Here is a 12,063-nt window from a genome sequence, read left to right as displayed (position 1 = left end):
AGACGGTGATAAGACGTCAACGATTATAAACGTCTGTGTGAAACAAACACTGATATTCCACCTCTCTATTCAGCAGGAAGTACTAGAAAATAGCAGAAGGAGCACAACAGCCTCACAGTCTGCGGCAGATTTCCCTTTCGCGGGCCGATTCCTCTCGTAGCGGCCACTGTCAGGCGGTGGATCAGCACACAGGGCTGCAGTCACTCCTCCTCGTCGCGCTCCTGCTTCATGTAGGCCTCGTTCAGCAGCTGGATCTCCTCCCTGTAGCCGGAGCAGTCCTGGGTCTGCCGCCGGCTGTTCTGCCGGTGGGCCTCCACCGTGTCGGGGATGCTGATGTTGAGGCCGTCCGCCTCGGGGCTCCCACCGCTGGGTATGAGCAGGGAGTACGAGGCGGTCTCGCCCAGATCGCAGGACACGAAGCGGTTCTCCCGGCGGGAGTAGCGCAGCGACGGGGAGCGGGCGTGCGTGGACGACTGGCTGATGTTGGAGACGATGGAGACGCTGTCCATGGCCTCCTCGTTGTCGCAGATCTCGAGCACCTCCAGGTGGATCTTCACGTTGGTGTCCCCCACCCCGGAGCCCATGCCCACCGTCATGCCCAGCCCCAGCCCCAGACCCATCCCCAGGTCCAGGGCGGTCCGGCCGCCCCCGGCGCCCGCGTCCCCGGCCTGGCCCCCCGCGGCGGGGTCGTCGGCGCTGGGCTCGTGGCCCACGGATTTGGAGCGGTACACCTCCACCTCGAGAGAGGAAGGGACATTTGTTTTAGACGCAAATGAATTATCGGCAGCATGAGGATGATTATAGTGCAGTCATTCACAGCACTTAGTGACTATTGTGAATTAATAACAACAAAAACAATGGAAGACCATTATGGTAATTGTGTGGCAGACCATGGGAAAAAATAAATAAATAAATATTTATATATATATATATATATATATATATATATACTCTCTCTATTGAATCTTTTTAGGATTATTCTGATAGAAATGTTCTTTTCTGAGTTTGACTTGTATCCAATGTGCATTGGGAGAGCAGTAAATAAACCCCAGGCCCTGGCTCACGGCCATGAGCTCTGCTGTTACCTTCTTGGCGTTGGTGGGGTTGATTTTGAGTCCGTCGCTGCTGACTTCATAGGTAGACAGAGAGAGTGTCTTTCCAGTGGGAGCCTGCAGGGACACAGTACCCTGGAAGGCACACAGGGGCACTGAAAGCCCGCCCGTTGACCTCTGCCAAAACAAAAGGGAACCAGGCACATTCACACAACAAAACAGTTGTCCTGTTCAGATGGTTCAGTCCACTTCCTCATGTTAAAAGTAGGGAAGGCAATTTCAAGAAACCAGCAATGGTAAGCTAGATCTGGAATGTATGCAACACAGAAAATCCCACCCCACCCCCTCAGGCATAGCTCTAAAGACCCTCCCCCAAAATACGTGACTAGCTAGCCTCAGCAATAGTTCTGTATTGCCTTGTTGAACGCTCCGGTCATGCACAATGAGTGCACGGGCAGAGTGCACACAGGTACCTAGGTAGGTAGGTAGACAGACAGGTAGATGTCAAATAATTTCATTCAGGCCGAAGGAAATGATTGGACGGGCTGAATACAGTACTATGAAAGCCACATCTCCCAGATGTCCGAGCCTTTGATGCATTGATTGCTGTCAGGATGTCAAGAGAATTTCAACAAATATGACTAAGAATGCCGCAAAAATGAATTGCTTAACCTCCCTTTAATGGATTGAGGTAGGTATGACATTTAAAACTAAAAGCATGGGTAATGTATGGGGGAAGCACTGTGATTTATCTATTCAGTGTAAAAAGATTGATGTGCAAAGGAATGCAAAAATGATCCCAGCAAAGCATATATTTACTATGCACTTAGGAATATTTCAGAAGCTTTCTAAAAGATTAGGAGATAGTAGCAGCCGACACGCTCTCAAAAGATTTTTAGGTGTGATTAATCCACATGGAGGAGATAGGTGCTGCTCTGCACTTTATTGATCTTCAATGTGTTAATGGCGGCCGTAGGTCAGCAACAGTGCAGCAGCACATCCACTGACTAGCTCCTGGCAGGATTATTATGTCCTAACATGAGTCTGGTGTCGGAGGACACCACAGTACCCTAACGTTACCCCAAAATACCAAGTAGAAAACAAGGGAACATAGACAACATAGACAACAAGATCTAAGCGGTGTCCAAGCACAGAACTTCTGGCTGTGGTGCACATTTGTAGCTAAGAATAGAAAGTACAGTGAATACAAAGACCCATTGTACATCAAATAAAAACATCATCTTGGCTACATGTTCATCCACTGGTTAATGAAGACACTGGAATCCAATCTTACCAACTTGCGTTAAGGGGGAAGGGGGGTTTGGTATAGAAATGAAAGAGCTCAAGAAGCTGATTTGATCTCATATTGAAATAAACATTTAACTGAAAAAAGAAGGTGAACACTGTTATTTGAAGTATTGTCTGATTGTATTCACTGCCTCCTGAATTGCTGTATGTCACACGATGGGTATTTTTGTCATCTCCACAAGACGTTACCTCGCGTGAAATGACATGCGGAGTCCCAGGAGAACAGGACAGGTAATTGTTTTTAGAACATAGAGGAATGCCGGAGCATATCTAAGCAAGCTTCACCACTGTTCAGTCTCATTTAAACTTGACTGCTGTGGCATAAAATAGGAAGCTGATCTCTGAAAACAATTCCCTTGCCTTCTGCTTTCAATGTTTCCCATTTGTCATTCTCGGTAATGACTTGTTTGTTGCTGCCAAACGATGATGGAAGAGACAGAACAGAATGAGTAGAAGGCAATGCAACCATCAGAAAGTGACAGCAAATATACTGTACATAGATGTATGCTGGGACCTGCATCAAGTAGCAGAAGATTTGCATATTGGTAAACAGAAAATCTGAATCTGAAGTCATGTTGTCTAATTTCTACAGTTCCTAAAGTCCCTTTAATAATAACTACACCATAACTTTCTAGTGTCAATCAAGTGTTGATACCAAGACACACAAATTACACAGTGAAGATTTTGTAGACCTGTTTCTGCCTAACAGTTGATAACACCCCATCGCCAGGCCATCCACTGAACAAAGGCTGAATACACTACAATTATTTTTCTAGCTTATATTTAATGAGGGTTGTCTTGTAGGGCCTCACATGCTTTCTAACAGGAGTGTCTTGCTTTGTAACCTTGTAATTATCTGGTGGTGGGAGCAGGTCTAAGTGATGGCAGATAGGGTGAAAGGCCACACAGTAAGGCAGAACATTACAACCTAGGAGCCTTCTTGCTGGAAGACGCCACTGTGTTAGCCATGCTTTGGAAACCTTTCCAGGAATGCAGCTGTATTTCAGCACCACTAATAGTCCATTCCATGTTTTTCTTCTCTGCGTGACAGAACGGGGTACATATCAAACACAACGTTTACTCCAGAAAATAACCACTTTCCAGGGTCTTTAAAATGGATATTTCACACAAGTACAATGTGCATTAGTAATAGAGTATGTTTTCCCGTTGGAGCTTCAAGCATGAGCTAATGCACCCGTCATGTGTGTCATTCTTCGTCCTTTGGCATGTTGCCCAATGCTGCAACAGACCTACACCACATGACTGTTGACTGTGAATGTTTTTTCTTGCCCCACGCCTCCTAAGTGGCTTTCCTGGGCTCCACCGATGCCCACAACACAGGTTTATGATGAGTAACCCCGTTTATTGTAGCGGTGGGAGCATTATTAAACGCAGAGCAGGTGTTCCATGCCGACGTGTCAGAGATGACCCTGGGAGTGTGTGGTGCCGGCTGCTCAGACCGGTGTGAATTGATTGCCCAATGCACCACAGGTGTGCACTCCCACTCAGCCCCAGAGCCTGATCAGTCTGACTCGTGCCAGGTGACGCTGCTTAACCCAGCCGTCAACCACACACACACACACACAGTGACGTGTTACTAGTGATTGTGGCTATAGATACTTATGCACCGATATCTATATATACATTTATACAAATTTGATTATACAAACGTGATTCTCATGTGCAAACTACACAATAATCGTTGTTGAAGTGAAAGCACCGTCTCCAATGCATATTTCCTATGTTTCCATTCTGCCTATCATTCTTCCCCCCCCCCCCCTCTCCTATGGTTCCTGGGCTTGTTACCACAGTGTGTGAAGTCACACAGAGGGCACCGATGTCCTTAAGCTCTAATCCCACCTATAGGCCTGGGGATGGGGGAGGCCTGGGGGGCTCCACGCCAGAGGCACACACACTGGATAATGACATCTGGCCGGCTAACGAGCACCAAAACACTGCCTTGAAATCCTCTGAATCACACACTCTCTGGGCTTGCCTTTCATGTGCTGTTTTGCTTCTCTGTGGGGGTGTGTGTTGCCGTGTGTGTGTGTGTGTGTGTGTTTTGCCGTGTATGTGTGTGGATGTGTTGCTGTGTGTGTGTGTGTGTGTGTGTGTGTGTGTGTGTGTGTGTGTGTGTGTGTGTGTTCGTGTGCCACGCTTTGTGCGTATATGTGTGTGTTTGTGTAGGTGAGAGAGACAGAGACAGAGACAGAGAGAAGTGAATCAGTGTACGCATGCATTTTATGTGTTCTGTGTTGTGAGCATGCGATGTGCACATTGTCCATGTTTCCATTTTGTCCAGAGGCTTGCAGTGTTATTCAGAAAGTCGCAATTACTGTCACTTTCAGAGGTACAGCCTGTGGCCCTGGCACTGTTGTGTGGTACAGAATGACTCTGCTTATTCCACTCTTCCTGTAATACTTCTGCCAAGGTTCATTGCACATTAGCTCTTCGCTATTTCATGTTGTTCTTTTCATTTGGAACCCATTTTCACCCATTGCACGAGGATAATGTGCTGCCACTGAAATGCAGGTTCAAAGAAGGCTGGACAGACTTTCACAGCCTAATTCTATGCTGTTCCACCCTCTCCCGCTGTGTAATATTATGGTCGGTTAAGCAACAGAGAAATGACAACGCCCCCAGAACTTTATCACTGGAGCATGAAAGAATATTATTTTATATAACATTAATAATTGTTATTACCAAGTTCCGGATGTCAAGCGACATTTGGCAAGACAAGGTGGTGTGTTCATGGGTGAGTGCATGAACACATAAAAAATTTACTGATTTGGGTTCAGGTACAAGTAATGTGCCTGAAATATTCACTAGGGTGCCAGTTCTCATTTTCACCAAGTAAGCAATCAACATAACTCCTTAAATTAATTTTAATAGGGTTCTACGAAGATAAATGTCTGAGAAAGTCAATAGGAAGCCATCTCATTGATAACATTTTGTGTCGTGACAGTGGCACACAATATTTCATATGAGGAGGGAGAAGGGGGGAGAAAAAGAGAGGAGACGAGACGAGTGGAAAGGACACTCAAGCATTGTTTATCCATTCCATCTCAATTTAATTTACAGCCCTTCATCTGCTAACTTAAATAGTGAGCCTTATGCAAACACAAAGAGGACCCAACACACACCACTAGGACACAAATAGCAAAAAGGTCACGCACACTACACTACAATACAAACACACTGACGGAATTATTTTAAAGTTTGCTGAGCAAAACTAGGTTAACATCTTGCACCGCAGTGCACTGTACGCCCTGAACCCCCAGCTGTGGTTCTGTCTGTTTCTCTGCACTCCAAGCTAAGTGGACCAGACAGGTGGAACTTCTAAAATTAGACAGCAAGTCATTTCCCTTTGAAACAAACAGCCTAGTGTATGCAAACATTACATCATGTGTATACACAACACGACATGATGATTCAACAGTACAAATAGGAATCAAGTTCTCGCTTACTTGTTCCCGAAAGCCCTTTATTACTCCGGAATCGCTTTTGAAGCACAACCAATCATCAGTGAGGCCCCGCCCACTATACACATTTTAGAAATGTGTTATGGTGCTCTCCTGGGAATTTTTTTTTTTCTCTAATGGGGTGGGGCCACATTTCTCTCAGGCTTTCTCTCTATTAGACAAGGTACTCACCCACATGCTAACCCAAACCTGCCAACAGATAACCTAAGTGTGCAATTTGAGCCAATATATTTACATCTTATTCTACTTAAAAAATGTTTCTTTATTAAAGTTGTGATTTGGCATCAATCCATAGCACTGCTATATAATCTATCACTTTTAATCTAAAAATAGACATTTTAGAGTTTGGTTTACTTTAAAATGTAATCAAAAACATATTGGGTCTGCTGTCGTCTTTGAAGTTAACACGCGTGGTTGTGCTGTTGAAGTTCTAGCGCAAGTTAACATGTTAACAAGTTAAAGTTAACATGGGCGCTCGGGTTTGTGGGCTCAGCGCAACAGAGAGAGAGAGTTCTCGTTTCTGTTGACTGCTCAGCAAACAAAGTACAATCAGACAATCACTGGACAGCAGACTCACCAGCCAACGATGGGGTGATGGGCTTAGGGGCTGAAGGTCTGGAGGAGGATGGAAGATGATGATGGTGGTGGTCGAGGTGGAAGTACCTGTCTGGGTGTCCTCTCTGATTTACTCCTGCACCACTCCCAGTCGCTGAGCTCGATCTTGCGGCCCTCCTCGTGGGAGAGCCTCCTCTCTGGCGCCTCGAACACGGGTGGTGCGTTGGTCAGCCCTTGCTCCTTCTCCTGGTGGTGGTTGGAGTCGTGGTGTAAACCATCACCACCACCACCACCACCACCACCACCACCACCACCATCCTCATCCCCTCCACCACAGACCTCTTGCGGAAGCGGGACGTCACCGTCGTCCATCGGGCCCTCCCCTACTCCTCCTCCACCTCCTCCACCAACTCCGTCACCTGCGACAGAGGTTTCCATCTGCAGGTCTGTGCGTGAGGAGCAGTCCACGGGCGGCGCGCTGCTGAAGTCCAGAGGCCCGTGTTCGGGCCGCGCGTCAGGAGGCAGGCCGCCGGAGTCCAGCACATGGAGGCGGCCGCCCAGGTGGAGGTCGCCATGGAAGAGGTGGTGATAGGAGGATGGCTTGTGCTGCGCGGAGGCCGTCAGCGCAGGGGAGTGGGCGGCCGGCGAGAGCTTGTACACCCGGTAGCCTTGCTGGAAGGACAGCGAGAACTCAAATCTTCTCTTCAGAGCTGTGGGTAGAAGTCACCGGTGAGTGTGCTGCTGCGTCCCAGCCGGGCCAAGACAATGGGAGCCTAATGACAATCAGCCCAGCGCATAGTGATGTGCTGGAGTGAGGAGCTAGAGGGCTACAGTGAGGGGAAAGCGTGAATACAATCTGTGGCCATTGTGTCAGAAGTGTATGGGGCCCGGTCAAGCGACAGGTCAGGGCGGAGTCCCAGTGGAAACTGGGATTCTTTTTTATTTTTTAAAGATTTATTTTAGCATTTTTACTCTTTATTCATGAAGAGTTAAGACATTTTAGGGAAGGGAAAGGAGTAATGGAAAGAGAGAGGGGAGGACACACAACAAAGGACCACGGGCAGGAATCGAACCCGGGTCGCTGCCGTCATGACTGAGCCTTAATGGTACTGGCACTTATTGCCCGGAAAAGGGATTCTAATGTCTACCTGGGATAGACTATGTCATGGTCATGTGTGACCAAATAAACCAAATAAATACATAATAACTCAGGTAGGTAATACACCGTCTACACCTGGCCTGAGTGTGAAGCCACAGGCCTGCCTTTATACCTTTGGGCTCCCCCATCGGGTCCCGCCGGCAGTGGATGAAGCAGCCGCAGGGCAGGTGGTTCCAGCGCTCGGAGAGGGCGAACAGGGGCGTGACGGCCGGGGCCAGCAGGGTGAGGAGGAAGCCCAGGGTCTCCAGGGGGGGCAGGCGCATGTCCGTGGTGTGGCGCAGCAGCACCAGCGTCTGGGGACCAATGGACGCGTCAGGGCAATCTTATGAGTCATTGATGCATTTTTTTTTTGGACGGGTATTTTTAAGGGTTTATGATTATGAGTGCTGTTTGTGAAATGGTGACTGCTGCAAGGCCCCATGGGAGGACAGCAACAACAATAAGCATACAACACTCACATTACTCTATAGGGAGATTGCTTGATTGATTATGGAAGGCAACGAAAGAGAAAGGTATAATATCGAGAATGCACTTAAATGTGTTCATGTTACAACAGGTCGTTGAAAAATCTATTAACATTGTTTAATATTTAACTACACTTTTTTTAAATCGTGGCATAATTATTACCAAATAGGCTACAAATAAATATGTGATACAGCCAGTAATGCCTTTCATCTGTGGTTATTCATTGATGACCATAAACTGACATGAACAGCTAAACAAAGTGATGGCCAACATCTAAACGTGGGAGAATAAGTAGCATGTGGAAATACTACAACCATATGCACTTTCATTGCCATTCCGTTACATTCTTACCATGATTGGCATCCAAAGAATAACTCGAACAACCGCCAGAATCATGGAGAAGCGCTTCTGCGCAAACCACACAGGGCTGTCCCCGGCGCTGGGGTCCCGTGGCCCCTCAGAGGAGGACCCCGGAGGTCTACAGGGCCCCGTGTCCTCCCGGAGCCCCGGTCCCGTGACGAACGACACCGGGCTCAGCTCGCTGTACGCGTTAAAACTCGTATTGAGGCTATCCCGGGAGAAGGAGGGGAACTCGCAGAGGGGCGCGGAGCCACTATCCAACCCGCGGGACAACTCGAAGTAGCTGGGGTAGAACAGGGTGCGCTGGGGCTCCCGGGAGCACAGCAACTGGTAAGTGAGGGGTCCGAAGAAAAACAGCAGGGCGCTGAAACACGCCGAGTACAGGGAGAAGAGCAGGACGCTGTAGGAGCCGCGTCTTTCGGGGAAGCAGCCGAGGGTCGCCGGTGCGAAACTCCCCCATCCGCACAGCGGCAGCAGGCTCACCACCAGGCTGACGAGCCACACCGCCGCGATGGCCCAGACCACCGTCAGCGGGCGATGGACGGACTTCAGCACTCCGAACCTTTTGGTGATGTAGAAGGTATAGGCTGCGATGAGACACGCTTTCATGTTGCTGGAGACCCCCTGGAACACGTACAGCACCCCCGATAGAGTGCACAGCGTCCCGGGCGAGCTCTCCACCCCCTCCCCGTCCCGCACCCAGTGCAACAACGTGAAGAGGGAGAGGGGTACCACGCTGACCAGGTCGTCCACGGACATGGACGCCACGATGAGACACAGGGACGTCTTCCTCCGCATTCGAAAGAGGGCAAAGAGCGAGTACACGCCTCCGACCAGGGTGGCCGCGGCGATGGTTACGCACAGGGCGAGCAGCACCGCACGCACCTCCGGGCGCTCCGTCGCCTCGGGGGTGGCGGTCGCCAGGTGACTCCTGTTGGGCTCCGTGGAGCCGAGGTGCGGGGAGGACATGTTTTGAAGGGATAAAGTTTGGGCTCGGTGGTTTAGCTTTTTGCTAAGGAAAAAAAGGAGCGACTTAGTCGTTCGGGTGTCATGGTCTACTCCGGGAAGTTAAAGAGGACGCGAAGGCACACAACTGGAATCATCTTGTAGCGTCTTATATGGGCGTCCAAAGGTCACCACAGATGCGGCGATGGGTGTCTTCTGAGCCCAGGCAGGTTCGCTCACTAAAAAGCTGCTTTCCAGTGAGTGGAGCTCACGGACGAAGCATTTGCATTCAAGCAGCGTGTCGCGACCACCTCGTCTCCAGCAGCGGGAGGTTTTACGCACCGGGCGCTGTCGTCACGCCCGTGGATTCATCTCAGAGGCAGCATGCTAACGGCTGGGCCAATCGCAGCCCTCCTCTCGCACGGTCAATCAGTTCCGTGCATCAGGCTGCGCTGTCTTCTGTGACTTGGTTAGTTTGAGCTCGCTGGAGCCACAACCTCCTGACTCTCTCATCCCCCCCCCCTCTCTCTCTCTCTCTCTCTCTCTCTCTCTCTCTCTCTCTCTCTCTCACACGCTCTCTCCCCTTCCTATCTATCTCTCTCTCTCACACACACACACACACACACACACACACACACACACTCTCTCTCTCTCTCTCTCCCTCTATCCTCCCTGGGTCCCCCTCTCCCTCTCTCCACTCTCTCTATCACTCCTCTGTAATACTACAGTCGAATACAAATGAGTCAATGGGCTAAAAAGCCACTGTTACATTTTTGAGGTAAGGATGTATGACTGTAACGCTTACAAACAAATACTGTGTGTGTGTGTGTGTGTGTCTGTGTGTGTGTGTGTGTGTGTGTGTGTGTGTGTGTGTGTGTGTGTGTGTGTGTGTGTGTGTGTTAGTGTGTGTGTGTGTGTGTGTGTGTGTGTGTGTGTGTGTGTGTGTGTGTGTGTGTGTGTGTGTGTGTGTGAATGAGAGAGGGGGTGCAGGATTCTCTCTCTCTCTCTCTCTCTCTCTCTCTCTCTCTCTCTCTCTCTCTCTCTCTCTCTTCCTCTCACTCAGTCCAGTTGAGCCGTTTACAGCGGGAGGGCTCGTGAATGTGGGCAATACAAAAGCTCATCAAACTCTGGGTCTGACACCATACAAAGTCCACACCAACTGACTAGCCATCCATTCAACTCACTCACATTATTTTTTTCATAGAGAAAGAGAGAGAGCGAGCGAGAGAGATAGCGAGAGAGAGAGAGAGCGCGAGAGAGGGGGGGGGGGGGGGTGTGGTGGGGAGAGAGAGGAAATTAAGATATCTCTGTGTATTTCATTCTGTGAAAGGGGCTTCTGTTTAAAGTAAATTACATCTGACCACTGAAATGAACTTAAACAGTTAATGGTTGAGCTGTCTAAAGCCATCTGGACTTCTGGAGATTCAATTGTTTATGTTTATAAAACATTTCAGGCCTAACAATTAAAGGAGCATGTTGCTAAAGCCAAGCTGCGGTGGAACAGGTGGATGGCAATAAGAGGTATAATTTGACCATGGGAGGATGCTATCAAACATAGATCCAACATCGACATACCATATGGGGGAGTTCAGTGTGAGCATTAGTCTGATTTTGTATGACAGTGAAATAATTAAGACAACTAGAGACAAATGACTATTGATCTCCAAACAACATGATTAAATAAGTCAATTAACTGTGACAGCAAATTAGCTGGGACTGCTTCAAATGTAACAGACTGTGAGTGAGATAACTGTGTTTATATGATCAACAACAGCCGAACACATTCCTCTGTGGACATGCAATCTGTCACTGGATACACTGGATGTGTGTGTGTGTGTGTGTGTGTGTGTGTGTGTGTGTGTGTGTGTGTGTGTGTGCGCGTCTGGTGCGTGTGTGCGTGCTGGTGTGGTGTGTCAGCTGTGTGTTCCTTCAGCAGTTGCGATTGAAAGTAACCTTGTGTTTTTCTTTTCCCTTCTAAGGATCCAGGGTTTGAGTGCAGATGCTCTGCTTCCATTTTTTCTCTTAAAGCGGCCATTTATAAAAATACAAAAAAGAAAAAAAAAAGAAAAGAAGATCAGGGTTTGTACTGCCAAATATTTGTAATAGTTTGTTTTTAATATTTCTACACAAACATTGGACGACAGCCATGACCACTGAAGACCTGCAAACCAAACAGTACAAATACAGAGATACAATATATATAATATGGATGTTCTCTCCAGACGGTCTCTCCAGCCAGTCTCTTCAGACGGTCTCTCCAGCCAGTCTCTTCAGACGGTCTCTTCAGACGGTCTCTCCAGCCAGTCTCTTCAGACGGTCTCTCCAGCCAGTCTCTTCAGACGGTCTCTTCAGACGGTCTCTCCAGCCAGTCTCTTCAGACGGTCTCTCCAGCCAGTCTCTTCAGACAGTCTCTCCAGGTGGTCTCTCCAGCCAGTCTCTTCAGCCGGTCTCTTCAGACGGTCTCTCCAGGTGGTCTCTCCGGATGGTCTCCTTAGCTTAGATGGTCTCCTAAATAGTCTCTCACGACGGTCTCTCAAGACGGTCTCTCCAGATGGTCTCTTTAGAGTCTAAAGAGACCATCTGGAGAGACCGTCTTAAGTTTAGACGGTCTGTCCAGATGGTCTCTTTTGACGGTCTGTCCAGTTGGTCTCTTTTGACGGTCTGTCCAGTTGGTCTCTTTTGACGGTCTGTCCAGGTGGTCTCTTTTGACGGTCTGTCCAGTTGGTCTCTTTTGACG

General features: G+C 48.6%; 1 protein-coding gene across 1 annotated transcript; it reads right to left on the bottom strand.

Moving 5' to 3' along the window:
• Positions 1–200: 200 nt before the first annotated feature.
• Positions 201–9,350, bottom strand: LOC311342434 (putative G-protein coupled receptor 149; the record flags this gene model as incomplete). The annotated part of the gene is made up of 6 exons (XM_084467266.1): positions 201–737; positions 1,086–1,229; positions 6,506–6,643; positions 6,737–7,107; positions 7,669–7,849; positions 8,373–9,350. 6 exons carry the CDS (start codon positions 9,348–9,350, stop codon positions 201–203), a joined length of 2,349 nt encoding a protein of 782 aa, XP_084323392.1.
• Between the last annotated feature and the right edge of the window lie 2,713 nt (positions 9,351–12,063).

This window comes from Micromesistius poutassou (genome assembly GCF_964030765.1).
Source record: "Micromesistius poutassou genome assembly, chromosome: 4".
Taxonomy (NCBI): Eukaryota; Metazoa; Chordata; class Actinopteri; order Gadiformes; family Gadidae; genus Micromesistius; species Micromesistius poutassou.
Note: the sequence above shows the minus strand (reverse complement) of the source record. Positions and strands in the feature narration are given on the sequence as shown.